Consider the following 20,379-nt stretch of genomic DNA (forward strand, 5'->3'; position numbering starts at 1 on the left):
GGTCAGGATAAATCCATGGCTATACAGAGTTGTACGTGTTTTCCCCAATGGAACGTCACGTATAACATATGGCATTACTAATACGCTGGCCTGATAGAGTGAATACAAGATTCACTACTATCTGAAATGAGATTTCAGTTTCCCCCGTCTGACAAGCATCATTGACTGCTTCCAAATACGAATAGACTCTATTCCGTCTCTTCGGATGCTCTATTCAATAGAGCATACGAAGAGACGGAACACTCGGTTGGTAGATCAACATTTCAATCCACCACAATTCAGTCAGGAAAACTCACAAATGGAATCGAAATGTTTTTAATGAATATAAAATGAGCAATATATTATTATATTTATTTGGTTTGGCGATGAACAGATTTTCTTTTAGTTATAAGGAGGACACCGCATCTCACCTACCAAATAGGAGGCCTCCTGAATCTCCCCATAGTACATAGGTCCAAAACAATTGATGTGGTGGAGGGTGAGTAGCTATTCATAGAAGGGCAGCGCAGCAGCGGTGGAATGAGACAACACAGCAAACAAGCAAATTAAAAATGCAAACTTCATTGTTTAACCACATGAACCGTAGGCATGTCATAATAGGCGTTCAGCTAAAATAGGTGAACATTTGACATAAATAATAATGAGAAAGAAATGGGTCTTGAGTAAGAAATTGCTGAGCCATGAGGCCCATACATACATGACACACATCATGTTTAACTACCGTTATCAGCTTCTCCCACTTTGAGAACCGCTGGTCTAACTGTCCATGAAGTAGCATAACTCTGTTCCTCTGCTGGTCCCTGTCCAGAAGATGCCATCTCTGCCACCACATCCTATGCTAAACCAAGACCAAATAGATTGACAATTTTGTCAACAAATAAAAACTACTAAACTAGACTAAAATGTTAGAAAGAGATTAGTGAACAAGAGATTCATTTTATAGGCCTACCTACTGTGGGGTTTGATATACAAGCGCTGCGATGCGTTGTGAGCTTGTAGATCAGCTATTTTCAGCAAGTGTAAAATCAGTCATTATGACGGCATCAAGGCCTGACAAATCTTTTTTAGTCGACTAAATCAAGACTAACACTAAAACATTCCAGGTGACTAAAACTATAAATTAAAACTATCCAAGAGACTATGACTAGTATAGAGTCTAGAACTAAAATCAAAATGTGTAGATCCTCCTGGTGGGCCGGCTCCTCACTGGCAGGAGTGCGTGGGGACTGGGGACAGTGGGGAGGAATTGGCATTGGGGAGAAAAGGGGGTATTATATATAAATTACATTGCAAATAAATAAGCCTGATACAGGTCACGGCACCACTGTTCAGGTTTGAAGCTGGCTACATTTAGCCTACGTACATATAGTAGGCCTATAAGGTTTTGAGTGTCTGAACTTTACACTATAGGGATAGGCTACTGTCTGTAACAAACGTTTTACAATGCAGATACAAGTGCACGCGGTCCCGAGGTATTACGTAATTACGCAATAGTACGTGTAGGCTACGTCATACAATAATAAGGATGTACCCCGGCTCGAATTATAAACAATGGGATAACCATGGGGAAAATCAAAGCGGGAGAAACAAACAAACTACTCTGTTGACTCGGTTTCATTTTATGCATATATATCGCGTATATCAAATCTTAAAATATAAGGTAACATAATAGAGCAAGTACAGTCCCAGACTCCCATTGTATAAAAAGCCAAGGGGACCAAATAAATCCATGTGGTTATACTCGTAGTGAGGTTTGTTTACAGAGGCATGGACGGCTACTCAGTGCAACGTGTTATTGGTGAAGGGTCTTTCGGCAGGGCGCTGGTGGTCCTCTGTAAACACACTGGCGACCAGTATGTGCTCAAACAAATACGGCTTCCCACGGTAAGAGTAAAGTATAGGCTACATTAGCTCTGGCCCATAGCTAAGGCTACATGGTTAGAACATTATTTGACATTTCACAATTAAGGTCTGTTAATAGCCCTACTAGCCCTAGAATGTCTGTTCTTATAGGCTGTATATGTATTAAATGTATGTATGAGCACAAGACATCTTAGGCTAAAACATCCAATCATTTTGGCTATAATTAAATATCTGATGATGTACATCTACTACATTGGACAAAATAGCTTTAAAATATAGTTTTACACATTGTAGTAGTAAACCTCTCCATTAAACAAGTACACACAAAGCAAGTACATTCCAGCCATTTTAAAATAGCCGATCTACAAGCTCCTGCTATTTTATACATTTTTTAAATGAAAACTTGTGAAATGGGACATTCTGCATAATGAGTTCTTTCTACTTTTGGCACTTATATATTTCGATACCAATACTTGTTCTCTGACTTACATTTTGATTACTGGACTTTTTTCCTTTTAAGTAAGAAATGTGAGTACTTTTTCCACCACTGCAATTGTTAAACACTGATGATTTGGCAGTCTGTCTGCAGGGAGGGAGCAGAGTGTTAGTGGTGTCTTACATAATACATAATGACAAACAGCCTTCGTTGCATTTTGACAGAACCAGTCCAAACGGGGGAACTCACTGGGGGAAGCTGCACTGTTGTCCCGGATGAAGCATCCCAACATTGTTACCTTCAGGGAGGAGTTTGAAGGTACGCTGATGCAGCAGACTCTCTTCAAATCAGTCATGCAACTTATTGATTGTTTTCTTAGCAAATATTTTCTATAGTTTACTTTTTTAGGGGGGTGGGTACACTTATATTTTTATTTTAAAGCTTTTACTGTATATATCAAGAAGTCGATTAACCACTTAAGCATTATTTCATACTTAAATAGTTAAAAGAAAAAGAAAATTCGTCTATTTGAACTATTTAAAAAAAGAAAAACTTAATTTTAATAAATGTCTTTATCATCGATTAAATCAATCAGTTCAGTTAACTGTTGCGCATCTTTAATTAAAATATAATATTTGGGGTGTTTAGACGTGTTGACTTGACTTAGACATTGGATGACAGAGAAGGCTGTGTTTGTTCAGCTGATGGACACCTGTGCATAGTGATGGAGTACTGCGGTGCTGGAGATCTGCTCCAGAGGATCCGTCAGCAGAAAGACGCACTCTTCTCTGTGGAACACGTAGGTGTTGATGACTCTGTTCTCTAATAATCCAGTGGTTCCCAAATTCTTCAGGTCGAGACCCAAAAGAGAGATTACAAGAAGCGTACAACGCGTTGCGAGCTTGTAGATTTGATCGGTGCCTAACTACTCCAATGACTGGCCGTGTGTGTACTCTGTCTGTGTATGTCTGTCTGTCTGGAGTACAAACAGCTACAATACCGCTGAGTGACCTAAAGTGGCACTGTTGAGCCATTCACACTGAACACTATCATACTATCATCATCATCATCATTATACTATAATTCTGACAATGTCTGAATGTGTGTCTGTCTGTTTGTCACTGTAACTGCCGTAGCTCCTCACTGCATGCACCAATCGCTCCCACTTTTCACACAGGCATTGACCATAATAATATGGAGGTCTTTTTCCAATTTAACAAATTATAAATTATAAATTAATTTAATAGAATTGGTCTGTGACCAACAAATGAGTCACGACCCATTGTTATTTGTTTGGGAACCCGTGATGTAGATAGGCAGATGTTGTAGCGCAGTAGGCATTATGTACTGTACGTACAGATGCTCACTGACATGCACAGACTACCAACAGTGGAGATGATGCGAGGCTGATATGCACCCAGTCTGCAAAACTGCTCGCCGCTCCAACAGTTTCACTGTGAAACGGAGGCAGTTTAATTGCAGTAAAATTGTCAGAGCAGCAAGCTGTTGTATGGACTTCTTCCCTTTGATGTGTATTCTGTCCTGCATCAGCGCTAACATGGATATTGCTGCTGTCGGGCAGAAACCTCATATCTCCATATAGTCAACTTTTAAAGTGTCAAACAAAAAGTAGTGAAAATATTCTTTTTACAAATAAACAGAAAAAACAAACACAAGCAACAACAGAATACGTAGGCTATGCATGGACATTATGTATGAGCAAAAAAACATTATAAAACAAGGATAGACAAGATAAACAAATAAAAATATAAATAAAGTAAATACAAGTTTAAATTAGTTTACACGACCAAACACGCAGCATCATCAACCGTATATGTATACTAAGACAGTAAACAATCAAAAGGGCATTGCCTGACCATGGATCACATCAAGGACATGACTGAGGAACACGTTCCACTTCAAATCATATTTATCTAACTGATTATCATACTATAATCATACTATAATTCAGTGTGTGTCTGTCTGTCTGTGTGTCTTTCTGTGTGTGTGTGTGTGTGTGTGTGTGTGTGTGTGTGTGTCAGAAACACCGCCGTAGCTGCTCACTGCCTGCACCAATCACTCCCACTTTTCACACAGGCATTGACCATAATAATATGGAGGTCTTAACGAAGCCCTTTTTCGATTTGACACATTAATGATTAATAATGAATTTATTAGTGAATTAAAAAAGCGAAAACGCACCCAGGGTGCAGTACCCCCCGCGACCACAAGGGGGGGGGGTACTGCGCCCGTCTCACAACGGATAAGGGCTAGTTCATCTTAAAAGATAACTTCTCCAAAGCAGCCACAATACCAAGCTGAGTGAACCATACTGTACATGTGCTGGAGGCAAAACCTCAGTCTTCCATTCCTTAACAATGATTTTCATGCCCACCATTAATGCTGTATGAATCCAGTCAGCTAGATGTGCGGGGAGGTGTTTTTAATGGCGATGGATCACCCAGAATAAACAGAGCAGGTGTATAAGGAATATCCTGGTTTGTGATTTGCATTAGATCTACAGTATTTCTTAGATTAGAAGTAGGGCATTCATTTCGCCAAAAAACATAAAAAATTGAAATTTGGAGATACAAGGTTTCTGCCCAACAGTAACGATATGGATCAATGTGTACATTCAATCTGCAATGAATAAAGTGAGCTATATGCAATTAATCGACGGTGGAACATTTACAGCAGCCAAAGTGTCAGCTAAATGAGCTAAAATGTGATTTGTTGGTTTTGACTAATTTTTATTTATTTGAGGTTTGCTATCTCCCCAACCCCCCACAGATTCTGAGATGGTTTGCTCAAATGTGTGCAGGCACAAAGCACGTCCATGATAAAAAGGTTCTGCACAGAGATCTGAAATCCAAGGTAAATTTACAATCTTGTCAGTTGTCAGAACTTCAAAATAAAGTAAATAAAATGTAATTAAAAAAAGAAGTAAATTCATTTGACATGCAGGCTTCACATCATGATTCCCAGGACATGTAAATTAACAACGTTTATTAACAATAAAATAATTGATGTATGTTTATGTTAAGTCACTTAAACCCTACACCTACAACCTTCGTTGATAGGGGTTCCCGAGGTGTCTATCCTTTGCTCCCTCATTCTTTACCAGTATTACTGACTAAATCATGGCTTGTAGATCGGCTATTTTCACAGAATGTTTGCTTATTACATTTCCACAATAGGGACACTAGGGTAGGGTTCAACAGGTTAATTTGTTTCTCAAGGGTAAACGCTACACAAACCACATTTTCATTTGTTGGCAAATCCTTCATATAATTTATATACAACACATTTGTAGTGGAAGATTTCTATTTTCTATTTGCAGCATTGTTGTTTTTATATAATAACAATATGATAAAGAATCCTCTTGATGTTTGTACCCTCAGAGCCATAACAGCAAGCAGCAGATATTTTGGCACACTGTGTGCAGTGAGTTGACAGAATCCCATCAGTATGTGCTCAACACAACACGACAGAACAAGCAATGATAGAATTGCTGATGGAGATAAAGTTACTGCATTATCTCCACTTGGACACAATATCATCATTGTTCCACGGCTGGCTGGCCTTCTTTTATACTGTATCGCCACGTTTAGTCATCATTTCTTGTCTTGTATTCCTTTCCCCAGAACATTTTCCTGACGGCTAATGGAACGATTAAACTCGGAGACTTTGGCTCTGCGTGTGTTCTGAATAGGTAAAAAACCAATCACCCCTTGAATCCTGTTAGAAAATCTGTAAGTAATGTCAAGAATAAATAAACATCACCAAGAGAAATAAGCATCCTTTCCCCCCCCATTATATATGTAGATGTATGTTTTTGGTTCACGGTATGTAATTTTATTGCATTTATATGTCAAAGACCCCCCAACCCCCTCCTATATGAGAAAAAAATTGCTGATCTACAAGCTCACAACGCGTCGCATCGTGACGTGTTGGGAATGTGACGTGTAGATCAGTTATTTTCAAAGAACCTGAAAATAAAAGGGGCCTGAACAGTTTAAACTGTTCCTCGTTTTGCTGTGGACCCCCTGTAACCCCCTCAAGGCCCCCTAGAGGTCCCCAGGCCCCACTTAGAGAACCACTGCTTCATAGTATCTCTAAACAAGAAATATAACACCTTTTGTTATTATACAGAGACAACATTCTTAGTTTTTCTTAATGTGTGCTTTTGCAGCTCAAGGGCCTATGCTAATACATATGTGGGAACACCATATTATGTCTCTCCAGAGATCTGGGACAATAAGCCATACAACAATAAGAGGTATGATCATGTTGCTTTGGCTAATTGCTTGGTTTGGGTAAATAATGTGTATTCGTTCATCTGTGTAGATATCATAACCATAATTGCTCGACTCGCCACTCGTGTCACATGACACCACTGTTCATACTGTTTGCGTTTTTTCCTACTTGATCATACTGTCCATGTCCAAAGTAACAGTTTTGGACATATGAGGTTTCCACCCAACAGAGACGTTATAAGGTATATGTGTAGTGAATGACTAACCTTGCTGTGTTCTCTCTGTGTGTTGTGTTGTGTAGTGATGTGTGGTCTCTGGGCTGTGTCCTCTACGAGCTCTGCACCCTGCGCCACCCGGTACTCTTCCCCTTCTACCCTCCACAACACGCCCTGGGCCGCCAATGCAGGCCCCTCTCCAAATATTGTCAATGAATCATTGTACGCGAGGCGTTTTGACAAGACATCTCCCTGCGCAGTGAGAGATACTGTGAGCTGTTGTTGTGAAATGACAGAGGGAGGACGGTGTGCTCAGCTGAGATGAATTATCTCACTGTGTGTGTTTTTGTCTTTTTGTCTTTTTCTTTTGCACGGATGTTAGGGCCGGGCCACGTCAAGAAAAACCTTGTTATGTGTGTGCTGCTGCAGCACATTTTTATACACAGGCTTCACGGGAAGAACAGGTGTGAAATATGCGAAAACCATGCAAACTGTCATGTACCGTAGATACAAGAATGCATAGCATACTGATACTGTATAATTATCACTGTTGGGCAGGAACCTTATATTTCCATATTTCAAACTTTTTTTTCCCATAAATGAATGCCCTGTTTTATTAGCCTGACAGTCAGCCTGAATTTTCTTTTTCTTTTCACTTTCAAAAAAGTATTGACATGCTTAGATAGATAGATTGTAGATCAGCAGAAGCTTTCAAATGAATAAAATGTATAAAAACCTTTTGAAAATAGCTTGAATGCATTGCGACACATTGTGATTTGTGAGCTTGTAGATCGGCTATTTTCAAATGGTCAAAATGTATATAGTGCTGAAGTGGGTAATGATTTTTTTGTATATCTACAAAGTAACTAGTAAATAAAGTTTAAGTAATTGTAGTGCAGTAAAAGTACCCTAATGTTTTTTTTCCAGCGGAAATATCTTAAAAAATGAGCTCGTATTATAATCGGGAACTAGACAATTTGACATGTTATTTTTCCACAAATGAGTTTTGAAAAATGGAGGTCGTCTTTATAATCCGAGTCGTCTTATATTCGGGACAATACGGTTATTATATTTTACTCTGAGATGTAGTGGAGTAGAAGTAAAAGTACTGGGAATTGGAAATACTGAGATAAAGTAAATGTAATTAGTTACTTTACACCACTGTAAGGGAGTAATAGGAGAAGGGATGACATTGGAATTTGTACTAGAATTAACAGATTTCCAAACAGATGAGTTTGTGTGTCCAAAAGATCCTTCAAAAAGTTTACATAAGCACACACAACCAAACGAACAAACCAGGTGCTTTTTGTCTTCTCCCCAAAGATCTGGCTTGCTCACCCAGTCGTGTGTGTGTGTGTGTGTGTGTTTGTGTGTGTGTGTGTGTGCGTGTGTGCGCGTGTGCAGTTCCAGGCGTCCAGCTGGAAGAGTCTTATTCTGAAGGTGTGCAGGGGGGCCTACCCTCCCCTCCCCAGCCACCTGCCCTACGAGCTGCACTATCTGCTCAAACAAATGTTCAAAACCAACCCCAAGGACCGGCCGTCCCTCAGCACCATCCTCACCTCTCACCGGATAGCCAAGCTCCTGCGTGCACAAACTGCACATCTGCCTTCCCAGGTAATAATGATGTTCTCCCCCCTCTCTAAAATGGCATTCCTGGCAGAACAGTGGCACCATGTGGACAGGGGAATTAACTACATCAAGTGAGCCAAACATTATAGTTCAACATAGTCAATTCAACCACATGAACCATAGTGTCCCTATTCATAATGGGCGGAAATAGACAAACTTTTGGCGAAAAATAGGCGATCGACCACAAGAGACGAGTTTCTCCACTTACTCACTAAATCACTCACTCGCTAAACCAAACCAAACACTTCTATGCAGCGCTCTCACCAGCACACCTGTTCATCATTTTGAACTTTGCACTTGGCTTATGGGGTTATATGAGGGATGAGAGGGGGGTTACACAACAGTCCCAGCTGTGGTGAGCCCATGTGTGGGCTGACCCCGGACAAGCCCCTGTTGGCTGTTGGTTCAGGTGGTTGTGTGAACTGACGTGATGTTTTTCTCCATTCCACCACGTTCGCTTTGATCCCTCCTCCGCAGGCCACGGAGGCATGGCCGCCAGGACGGGGCCGTCGGCGGTCAGGCGGATGGAGCAGAGAAGAGGGAGAGAGGGTGGTGGCTTTTCTGGCACAGAAGAGCTTAATAACCACGTCCTCGTCTGGAGGTGAGCTAGCAATGTCCCACAGATAAGACACTGCTTTGAATGCACTGGATGGAAATGGGAAAACACCTCGGTGCAGTCTAGGACATTTCTCTTACTCGAGTTAACATTCACAGTAATTTATGAGGTTATAAAATGTCACCCCCCCCTGAAGCCCTCGAGTTAAACAATATGATGTTCCTGTTTTTTAGGGTTTTTTGCAGCTGCATTAAATTAAACAACATTACAATAGTAATTACAATTACAACATAATTAATGTACTTTAAGTAATAAAGTAATGCCAATCACATTGTGTTACTTTGTGTCAGTTTGTGAATGTAATGGTATATATTATGCAGCCCTGTTATGGACTGACGTCTTGTTCAATGTATGTTGTGTTCTGCTCAATGCATGCTGAGGAGGAGGCAGGGTGGTAGGCTGTGTCCCCCACCCCCCATGGTCACAGTTACAGTAATAATTAATGATAACATCGTATCATTTCTTCTTCCCCAGACATAGAGGCACATTGTGAGAGCGAGGAGCCCGGCAGCGCTCGAAAGCAGTGGTCGGCCGTCCCCTCAGATACAGCGCTACGGGCACTGGGTGATGCCAGTCTCTTGTCTGACAGCGTGCCATCTACCAGACAAACACACACAGGTTCTACTTACCTGGCATTTACACTGTCGTCTGTCCTACATTCTGATGTGTGCCTGCACCTGATCTGCCACGAATCACCTCTTGGAAGGAATTGCATCCAAATGTTGGTGATGACTTGTGTAACCCGGTTGAGCTGGGTTGTAGAGATTGTGCAGTTCCACCCCATAGAATGGGGACATTTGGATGCAATTCCTTTCCATCAAATGAGGCGATTCATTGTAGATCGGATGGTACCTGAGCAAAACTATTCCACCAGAATCCACTGGATGTCTAAAGCTTGTTGGACAAACATTATGTCACAGGTCACAATGTTTCTGGATATTATATTTTCACCTATAATGACGTGCCCAACATAGGAATGCCAACGTGAAATAAAGTGGTTAACTACATGAACCCCAGCGTCCTCATTCGGGCATGTCATAATAGGTGGACATTTGGCGAACTTTGGCGAATTACATGCACTGAGAGCTTGTAGATCACCTATTATCGGCGAAGAAATTTGTTGTAGAGCGGGAAAAGGAGGGTTTTGCTGGTTATTAATATAAGTTAACCTTGTGTAATGTTATACAGTATGAAATGTAACAATCTATTACTGCAGTTCAAAAGACTATAGACTATATAATATAAAGCTGAGACTCTCCTTTTTCCTAAGCAATGCTTTTCAGGTACATCCAAGCGACTTTGGTAGTACTGGTCGCAAATAAAATGGCTAAATATTGTATTTTGGACTGTTTAAATGTTGTCAGGGAAGCAACAGGATGCCAGACAGAGGAGACAGTGGGACAAGGATCCGCCAGCTCGTCTTCTGAGTCTACTGGGGAAGGTCCAGCTTAGCTCAGCCTTCAGAACCTACTCCATCCACAGAGAAGGAGGTCAGTGGTCCAACTGGTCCATGGAACATGCAATAATAGTGTGACAGAGACAATTTAACTTTTCTGGATTTCATACATTGACCTACTTTTCAACATGGCATCCCTATTTTGGGCATTTTATTATAGTTGAAAAGCTTCAGAAGCTTTCTCAAATTTCCCCAAATTGTCTGAAATATTCTAAAATGGCAAGAATAGCAGATCCACAAGCTGACAAAAGAGTCACGATGTAGTAGGGTTGTGTTTAACAAGTGATTAACATGCAACACAATTTAGCTTTGCAGTAATGTAAGTTCAAAAGTAGGTCATGATAAAATAATAAATCGAACATACGTAGAAGCCTGACACAGGGAATAAATGAGTAATTTCAATTAGGCCTTTTAGACCGGAGGCCGATTCTTAAAAACGCTTTCGAAATAATGTTGCTATAATGTTTACTATACAGCAACAACTACACCAAAAGGTGTTCCTGGATTGAAAGACAATAACGTATAGGTGTTACACTACTGTTTTTAGTGTTCCCAGAAAACGTATACTGTATTTAAGTTTAGGATAAGAATGCACGAATGAATGCTTTTGACCATCAGTCATTGTTGCATTCACATAAAATAATTTACATGCTATGCCGTATCATCAGTATGGATGGAGCTCGATAACTGATACCCGAAAAAATCAGATAACAAGCTTATTGAGTACCCGTTATAAATAAGCTTTGGGCTTATCAAGCCTGCTATCAAGCATAGCGGCCCATGACGTCATGTTTAAACAATCAAGACAAGAGGCGATCAAGAAATAAATGTAATCATCCATGCTGGCACAAACATGTCGTCTAAAAGTGTATTGATACCTGCCAACCAGCACTGTCCGGGTAAACAAAATTATGCTTTTAAAGTGACTGTACACGTGTTAACACGTGTTTCTTTAATATTATTATATTGATAAAATAGTCAATTGCCTTCCGTCAGAAAAGTACTGTATTTGAAGGCCCTAGTAAAAGATACTGGTTCTGTTCAGAATGTATTGTCTCCCGTCTTTCCACAAAATAATAGAAAATGCATGATAGTAGGCTCAATAACAACACGGCTAGATAAGGTGCTCGTTATCAATAACAATTAACGAGCTCCATCCCTAATCATCAGTATGTATCTGTTGCAGGTGACAACCCTCTGGTGGGGCCTCTGTCCCTGCCATGCGTTGACCAGACCGATGGGCCTGAGGAGAAAGTGTCCCTAGATGAGGACAGGCTGGAGCCACGCTCCGATGATGAGGACACGTACGCATTTATTTACAACTCACAGCTCATTGAACCCATTAAGACCTGAGGCCCAATCTACAAATGCCTTCTAAATCATTAGTTCTCAAACGTTTTCGTGCCTAAATTGATATACATTATAAGGCCTTAGACTCCCTTAGACCCCCATCTGAAAATGTTTTGTGCCATTGCATTCAAGAGAAGGATTGTGCTAAACACATTTAAAATGATTCCAAACGCTTTCAGAAACACTTTCAAGATTCTTAAAAAATAACAGATGAAGCTCCCTGTGAGCTTGTAGATCTGTTATTTTTAAATAGCCAATGCTAAAATAAAAAATTACGGTTTTAATGGGTTAAGCATAGCTTGTCTTTCCATCGAATGGAATTGTGATAATACGCAGAAAATTGTCTTACTTATCTGAGAAAGTGAGACTGAACTAATATTCTTTGATGAGTAAGAATTTGTGTAACTTAATTTGTAGTCCATGAAGTCTGTAGTCTCTGTACTACAAACATTTAACATATACAGTAATACAATATTTAATATAATATGATTTTTCTTTTAAAGGGATGGGGGGAATTACCACCTGCTGCAGTTAGGAAATAGCAGTGGTCAATATTACTAACAACCTTCTCTTCACAGGGACTTTGAGGATGAATGTCCTTGTGACTGGATAGAGGAACTCCACAACATATCTCTGGAACACTGATGGATGCATGGAGGGTCCATGTGGATCTATTCTACACTGATGGACGGAAAGAGATGCGTAAAGATAATGTACAACAAACCAGTCATTATTGCAAAAAGAAACCCTGACAGGGTGAAACAGGACCAATGCATTATGTCACTTACAATACTTGGACTACGGTAAAGTTTTGCCCCAAAATGATCTGTTCCCTTAGTATGCCAATATCAGTTTGATATTTATTTCTTATTTCTTTGTGTGTGTTGTGTTACATTTTGATAATGCTATTAATGCACCAACAGTGCAGTGAAAATGCTGTCCTGCTTGTTGATTATTACTTGGATTGTTTCAACCAGCACTCAATACAATAAAAACGACCTAGTGATCGTATCAGGATGTTTGTGTACATGCTCCACGCCCCTCATATTACACTGAAACAGCTGCTGTGAGGCATTCCGGTTGCCTGGATAGTGGGTAATGTCCATGCCAGATTGAAATCACTGGACATCTGGGCTTTGACTTGGCTCTAGGAGGCAGGAAATCCCGGAGCAGCTGTGTCTCCTTGAGGTCACGTGGGTCCCAGCCTAACTGCACCTTTTTGTATACGTATACATTGCTGCTCGAACCAGAGTTTCATCACCTTCTTAAAATATTGGCATGTTTATTTAAAAAATAAACCGAAACAAAAACGACTTTAAAGAGAATATTTTAAGGTAGTTATGTTTTGCATCCAAAAATGAGGAAGTCTGTCGTGTCATAGAACAGGTTTTCAACTGGTGGTCCGTGGACCACTAGTGGTCCGTGAACTGTGAAGGTATTGCATGTGGTCCCTGACCATGCATTTATTATGGTTTTTATCGACCACTAGTTGGGAAACGAACTAGTTCACTAAATTACCTGGTGATGCATGATGACATCAATAAAGAACTTCCACAGAAAGGGAGTTTGAATTTCAAGGGAAAGTGAACCGGATTGACTGGTTGAGTATATTAGGAAATGTTCCCATATAATCATGCAATCGCATGTGTCTGCTATCTATGAGTTTAATATGGAAGGTTAAGAGAAAAGAGTAAGGGCAACCATGGGAAAGGAATAGCTGTGGACGACTAGCATCAGTCAAATTACTGTTAAGGGTTTGATTTAATTCACCTCAAATTAACAAATTAAACGAAGCCCTTAAGTGTCATTATTTAATTTCCTGCTTTCCCCCCCACACCACACCCATATCCCCCCACCCAACACAACATTGGTCCCCAGGTTGATTATTAGTCAGGGTGGTGGTCCCCAGGTTGGTTCTTAGTCAGGGTGGTGGTCCCCAGGTTGGTTCTTAGTCAGGGTGGTGGTCCCCAGGTTGGTTCTTTGTCAGGGTGGTGGTCCCCAGGTTGGTTCTTAGTCAGGGTGGTGGTCCCCAGGTTGATTCTTAGTCAGGGTGGTGGTCCCCAGGATGATTCTTAGTCAGGGTGGTGGTCCCCAGGATGATTCTTAGTCAGGGTGGTGGTCCCCAGGTTGATTCTTAGTCAGGGTGGTGGTCCCCAGGTTGATTCTTAGTCAGGGTGGTGGTCCCCAGGATGATTCTTAGTCAGGGTGGTGGTCCCCAGGATGATTCTTAGTCAGGGTGGTGGTCCCCAGGTTGATTCTTAGTCAGGGTGGTGGTCCCCAGGTTGATTCTTAGTCAGGGTGGTGGTCCCCAGGTTGATTCTTAGTCAGGGTGGTGGTCCCCAGGTTGATTCTTAGTCAGGGTGGTGGTCCCCAGGATGATTCTTAGTCAGGGTGGTGGTCCCCAGGTTGATTCTTAGTCAGGGTGGTGGTCCCCAGGTTGATTCTTAGTCAGGGTGGTGGTCCCTGGTTCATAATCAGTGGAAACCCCCTGTCCTAGAAGAACACAAACAGTGTTTCTGTTGGTGTTTCATCCCATAACACACCACTAGGGGGCCTTGGTGAGGGCAGCGATGTGAGACAGTCAAAACTCCTCCTGGGAGAATGAAATGGACTCAGACATAGCGTTAATTAAGACTTCATTCGGTAAAACCCAAGACCACGAGATCCTTGTCATCCAGCCCCCCCGGCTGCCAAAGCTTTTTGTTGGCAATTGTACTCGTCTGGACCACACATTGAAAATGACAGAGCATGTGTGTCTACTGTATGTTTGTATGTGTGTATGTATGCGTGTGATGAAGCAACACAATGACTTACCACACAGTGGGGTGTAGCCTTACCACTGTGGGCTCAACAGGATGTAGTTATATTTATAACATTGGTTCTTATAACGTTTGATCCTGGGGCCCTTGGGGGGGGGGGGGGGGTCTGTGGCCGCCCTAATGAATATCAAACTGGGGGTCCTTCTTGAAATGGAATTAAATCACACTTGTGTGAAGTGAGGGGCGCACACTATATCAGCCCACAAGATGTCTTGACTCTTACGTCGTCATTTAGTGTCCTAAACAAACATTGGACAGACTTGGACAGAGAGAGATAGAACAGCCTCCCTCTCTCTCTTCTAGGAGGGAGGCTGTTCTATAGGGAGAGAGAGAGAGGGATGCTGTTCTATAGGGAGAGAGAGAGAGGGAGGCTGTTCTATAGGGAGAGAGAGAGAGGGAGGCTGTTCTATAGGAGGGAGAGAGAGAGAGAGGCTGTTCTATAGGGAGAGAGAGAGAGGGATGCTGTTCTATAGGGAGAGAGAGAGGGAGGCTGTTCTATAGGAGGGAGAGAGAGGGAGGCTGTTCTATAGGGAGAGATAGAGAGGGAGGCTGTTCTAGGAGGGAGAGAGAGAGAGGGAGGCTGTTCTAGGAGGGAGAGAGAGAGAGGGAGGCTGTTCTAGGAGGGAGAGAGAGAGGGAGGCTGTTCTAGGAGGGAGAGAGAGGGAGGCTGTTCTAGGAGGGAGAGAGAGAGGGAGGCTGTTCTAGGAGGGAGAGAGAGGGAGGCTGTTCTAGGAGGGAGAGAGAGAGGGAGGCTGTTCTATGAGGGAGAGAGAGAGGGAGGCTGTTCTAGGAGGGAGAGAGAGAGAGAGAGGCTGTTCTAGGAGGGAGAGAGAGAGGGAGGCTGTTCTATAGGGAGAGAGAGAGAGGGAGGCTGTTCTATAGGAGGGAGAGAGAGAGGGAGGCTGTTCTATAGGGAGAGAGAGAGGGAGGCTGTTCTATAGGGAGAGAGAGAGGGAGGCTGTTCTAGGAGGGAGAGAGAGAGGGAGGCTGTTCTATAGGGAGAGAGAGAGGGAGGCTGTTCTATGAGGGAGAGAGAGAGGGAGGCTGTTCTATAGGGAGAGAGAGAGGGAGGCTGTTCTAGGAGGGAGAGAGAGAGGGAGGCTGTTCTAGGAGGGATAGAGAGAGGGAGGCTGTTCTAGGAGGGAGAGAGAGAGGGAGGCTGTTCTAGGAAGGAGAGAGAGAGGGAGGCTGTTCTAGGAGGGAGAGAGAGAGAGGGAGGCTGTTCTATGAGGGAGAGAGAGAGGGAGGCTGTTCTAGGAGGCAGAGAGAGAGGGAGGCTGTTCTAGGAGGGAGAGAGAGAGGGAGGCTGTTCTAGGAGGGAGAGAGAGAGGGAGGCTGTTCTAGGAAGGAGAGAGAGAGGGAGGCTGTTCTAGGAGGGAGAGAGAGAGAGGGAGGCTGTTCTATGAGGGAGAGAGAGAGGGAGGCTGTTCTAGGAGGCAGAGAGAGAGGGAGGCTGTTCTAGGAGGGAGAGAGAGAGGGAGGCTGTTCTATAGGAGGGAGAGAGGGATGCTGTTCTATAGGAGAGAGAGAGAGGGAGGCTGTTCTATAGGAGGGAGGGAGGGATGCTGTTCTATAGGAGAGAGAGAGAGGGAGGCTGTTCTATAGGAGGGAGGGAGGGATGCTGTTCTATAGGAGAGAGAGAGAGAGGGAGGCTGTTCTATAGGAGGGAGAGAGAGAGGCTGTTCTAGGAGAGAGAGAGGCTGTTCTAGGAGGGAGAGAGAGAGAGAGGCTGTTCTAGGAGAGAGAGAGAGAGAGAGAGGCTGTTCTAGGAGAGAGAGAGAGAGAGAGAGGCTGTTCTAGGAGAGAGAGAGAGGCTGTTCTAGGAGGGAGAGAGAGAGAGAGAGGCTGTTCTAGGAGAGAGAGAGAGAGGCTGTTCTAGGAGAGAGAGAGAGAGAGAGGCTGTTCTAGGAGGGAGAGAGAGAGGGAGGCTGTTCTATAGGAGGGAGAGAGAGGGATGCTGTTCTATAGGAGAGAGAGAGAGAGGGAGGCTGTTCTATAGGAGGGAGAGAGAGAGGCTGTTCTAGGAGAGAGAGAGAGATGCTGTTCTAGGAGGGGGAGAGAGAGAGAGAGAGAGAGGCTGTTCTAGGAGAGAGAGAGAGAGGCTGTTCTAGGAGGGAGAGAGAGAGAGAGGCTGTTCTAGGAGAGAGAGAGAGAGGCTGTTCTAGGAGAGAGAGAGAGAGAGAGAGAGGCTGTTCTAGGAGAGAGAGAGAGAGAGAGGCTGTTCTAGGAGGGAGAGAGAGAGAGAGGCTGTTCTAGGAGAGAGAGAGAGAGAGGCTGTTCTAGGAGAGAGAGAGAGAGAGGCTGTTCTAGGAGAGAGAGAGAGAGAGGCTGTTCTAGGAGAGAGAGAGAGAGAGGCTGTTCTAGGAGAGAGAGAGAGAGAGGCTGTTCTAGGAGAGAGAGAGAGAGAGAGAGAGGCTGTTCTAGGAGAGAGAGAGAGAGAGGCTGTTCTAGCCTTCTAGGAGGGAGAGAGAGAGAGGCTGTTCTAGGAGAGAGAGAGAGGCTGTTCTAGGAGAGAGAGAGAGAGGCTGTTCTAGGAGGGAGAGAGAGAGAGAGAGGCTGTTCTAGGAGAGAGAGAGAGAGACTGTTCTAGGAGGGAGAGAGAGAGAGGCTGTTCTAGGAGGGAGAGAGAGAGGGAGGCTGTTCTAGGAGGGAGAGAGAGAGAGGCTGTTCTAGGAGGGAGAGAGAGAGAGAGACTGTTCTAGGAGGGAGAGAGAGAGAGGCTGTTCTAGGAGGGAGAGAGAGAGGGAGGCTGTTCTAGGAGGGAGAGAGAGAGGGAGGCTGTTCTATGAGGGAGAGAGAGAGGGAGGCTGTTCTAGGAGGGAGAGAGAGAGGGAGGCTGTTCTAGGAGAGAGAGAGAGGCTGTTCTAGGAGGGAGAGAGAGGGAGGCTGTTCTAGGAGAGAGAGGGAGGCTGTTCTAGGAGGGAGAGAGAGGGAGGCTGTTATAGCAGGGAGGGAGAGAGAGGGAGGCTGTTCTGCATCTGGGAAAATGACATGTCTGAGCCTCCCTTGGGGAGATGGAGGGACTAAATTGTCCTTCCAGATAACTCCCTATGGCTGTGAGTATGAGGAAGCCTGGGACTGCTGTTTATCCTTTATCTGAAACGCACATTGGACCCCTACCCTCCTAGGCTCCTACACACACACACACACACACACACACACACACACAAGCCCCCCCCCCCCCCCCCCCTCCGCCTGTGGTTTTTCGACACATCTCATAAACGCGGGAACAATGGCAATTGACGATGTGCCACTGTGGTTTCACCATGGTTGCTGTTTCATTATCGTACGACAAAGACTTGACTGACATCAGCGTTGTTTGCCTACAGTATACTCTTATACTGTATAGTGCAACATGAGCAATGTGCCAATTTTGTAAGGAAAGACACTTCCCATTGCAAATCATTTTTGTTTGTTTGCAAACAACTGTAAAATTACAGTAACCCTCCACTCACAAAAATGTTTTGCATTTCACCAGCGACACCATACAGTAGAGGCTTCTTTTCACCCTCTACACTCTTCATATAAAATACCCCATACTGAACATCCACACAGGATACAGCATTGACATTGTACAGTACAGGCAATGGGGTAATTAACAACTTAATAACAACTTTATTAAGTTCAGTTCATCTCCTGATATTTAAACTAGTAATAGGAATCCATGATGCGCCTCATGCTCATGAACCTCATGCTGCTGCTGTCCATGCCCATGTTCTGGAAGTTCCTGTACTCGCCGGGCCTCATGTACATCTGCCTGCCTCTGTATTGGGCCTGCTCGTACATCAGCCAGTGGCCGTCCATCACGTTGCAGGACATGCAGTTGTTCATCTGGTAACGGTCCATGATGTTGTCACAGTCGTCCATCATCTCGTGCATCTGTCCGCCGAAGTTCTCCCTCTCGTAGATCCTCATCCTGTAGTTGCCCCTGTGCATGGGGATCATACGGCAGGACTTGATGTGGTCCCTCATGCCCATCATGCTCATGTGGTCGGGGTACTCGCCCCTCCTCATGAAGTACTGGTTGCCCATGTAGTTGTTGCGGTCGTACACCATGAAGCAACCCCTCTCCACCCTGCAGGAGTGGCACCTGTTCATGTAGGAGGACATGTCAGAGCAGTCGTTCATGCACTCATAGGAGCGGCCCTGGAAATTCTTCTCCTCGTAGAAGATGATCTTGCTCATCATGTTCATGCCGGAAGTCATCTTTGTGTGAGAGTTGTTTCAGCTGCTGTTGCTGCTGCTGCTATACTGTTGCTGTGGCTGTGGGTGAACTGACTGAAGTCATCCTTTTATACAGTACCACCAGCAGGTCAGTACAGTACTGTGTCCCAGCCCAGGCAGCTGCCCTGACACAGCAACATTCCATAAAAGAGCATAGAGCTCAGCTGAGGTTGTTCAGTGTTTCCACCTCAAAAAACCTTGAAAAGGCTGTTTCTCTGACGGCACAAAGCCTGCACCATTACGACAATGCAGACAACAAGGAGTGCCAGGCCGCGCAGTTCCGCGGAGTTCCGGAGTTCCTTATTGCCTATGTACTCAGCCTATCAGAATGCTTGTTACATTCCAAAATCACTTTCTGACTATGCTTCTCAATGAAAAGGCATAATCCCCCCCCCCCCCCCCCCCCCCCCGGAATTCCGCGAGTGGCAACAAACCGTTCCATTCCCATTGAAAATAAGTGACAGTCTACTGCATAAGTTAGTAGTTTGGTGTGACTTTAGGTAGAAATGGTCTTTGAATGTAACAAGCATTCTGATAGGCCAGTGGTTTTCAATCACTGGTCCGGGGACCACCATTGGTCCCTCACGGGTCCATTTGGTTTAATTTTATACGCTCTTACTCTCAGGAGTTAGATTATTAAACATTTGTAAACATTTCTTGTAAACATTTAATTTACAAGAAGTCTACACAGTTAGAGAATGTAGAAGAATTGCTATTTTGATCATTGTTTGCTTGTTATCTCTCCTATGTTATCACATCAATTCAGCATGGAATTGTGGACAAAATCGTATCCAACGACACAAAATATTCTTTTGATTTTGGGGCTAAATCTCATCAAATGGTGGTCCGTGGCTCAAATGCCGAATAAACAATGGACCTTGATATGAAAAGGGTTGAAACGCACTGTAATAGGCTGAGGACATAGGGCATAAGGCAGTGTTAAACAACAGTGTTAAGAGAGTACGGCTAGGCTTTAAGGCAGGTGAAGTGCTTTACAGTCGAACGTAATCGACGCAAGAAGCACTAAGCAACGGAGGATGAGAGAAATGTCTCCCCTTGCGTCAGCTGAGCTCCCTTGCGTCGTACCGAGTTGTCTGCCGGTCTGGGTACGAACTCCAATCCAACGCAAGCAAGAAGCGGTCCTCGACACAAGGAGAGAAAAGTACCCCTGGCATCCTTTGGCAGCAGAGTGCTCGACCCCTCTTTCTGTTTCTGAAAGAGCATACACAAGGACACATGCATACATACTATATGACAGCAACAACAAGAGTCCACGAAAGAAAAAGAGAGAACAAATACAATGAAATAAGGAGGCTAACAAATATGATGTCCATCAGAGGTGGGGCGCATGTATATGCGCGATCAGTCTACCAGAATACTCTCGATCTACTCACGTCAAGACCCAGTGTTCCGGCGCGCCCCGATAGTCCCAAACAAACGGCAGTGATATGTGATTAATCGTCAGATGCAGAGCCACCACGACCGGAGTCCTTTCTGTAGTTCTGGATGAAGCTT

At 43.7% G+C, this 20,379-nt stretch overlaps 2 protein-coding genes across 2 annotated transcripts; one reads left to right on the forward strand and one right to left on the reverse strand.

Annotated features, from left to right (window-relative positions):
- Nucleotides 1-1,536: 1,536 nt before the first annotated feature.
- Nucleotides 1,537-12,832, forward strand: nek3 (NIMA related kinase 3). Its single transcript, XM_083773612.1, has 14 exons — nucleotides 1,537-1,660; nucleotides 1,764-1,884; nucleotides 2,524-2,617; nucleotides 3,001-3,098; nucleotides 5,090-5,173; nucleotides 5,944-6,011; nucleotides 6,492-6,578; nucleotides 6,857-6,911; nucleotides 8,175-8,384; nucleotides 8,877-9,000; nucleotides 9,490-9,633; nucleotides 10,380-10,505; nucleotides 11,658-11,775; nucleotides 12,400-12,832. Exons 2-14 carry the CDS (start codon nucleotides 1,768-1,770, stop codon nucleotides 12,464-12,466), a joined length of 1,392 nt encoding a protein of 463 aa, XP_083629738.1. The 5' UTR covers nucleotides 1,537-1,660; nucleotides 1,764-1,767; the 3' UTR covers nucleotides 12,467-12,832.
- Nucleotides 12,833-18,288: 5,456 nt separating this feature from the next.
- LOC310864701 (gamma-crystallin M2-like) lies at nucleotides 18,289-18,846 on the reverse strand (the record flags this gene model as incomplete). Its single annotated transcript, XM_083773407.1, has 1 exon — nucleotides 18,289-18,846. One exon carries the CDS (start codon nucleotides 18,844-18,846, stop codon nucleotides 18,289-18,291), a length of 558 nt encoding a protein of 185 aa, XP_083629533.1.
- Nucleotides 18,847-20,379: the final 1,533 nt, after the last annotated feature.

This window comes from Protomyctophum parallelum (assembly GCF_964188405.1).
Source record: "Protomyctophum parallelum genome assembly, chromosome: 9".
Taxonomy (NCBI): Eukaryota; Metazoa; Chordata; class Actinopteri; order Myctophiformes; family Myctophidae; genus Protomyctophum; species Protomyctophum parallelum.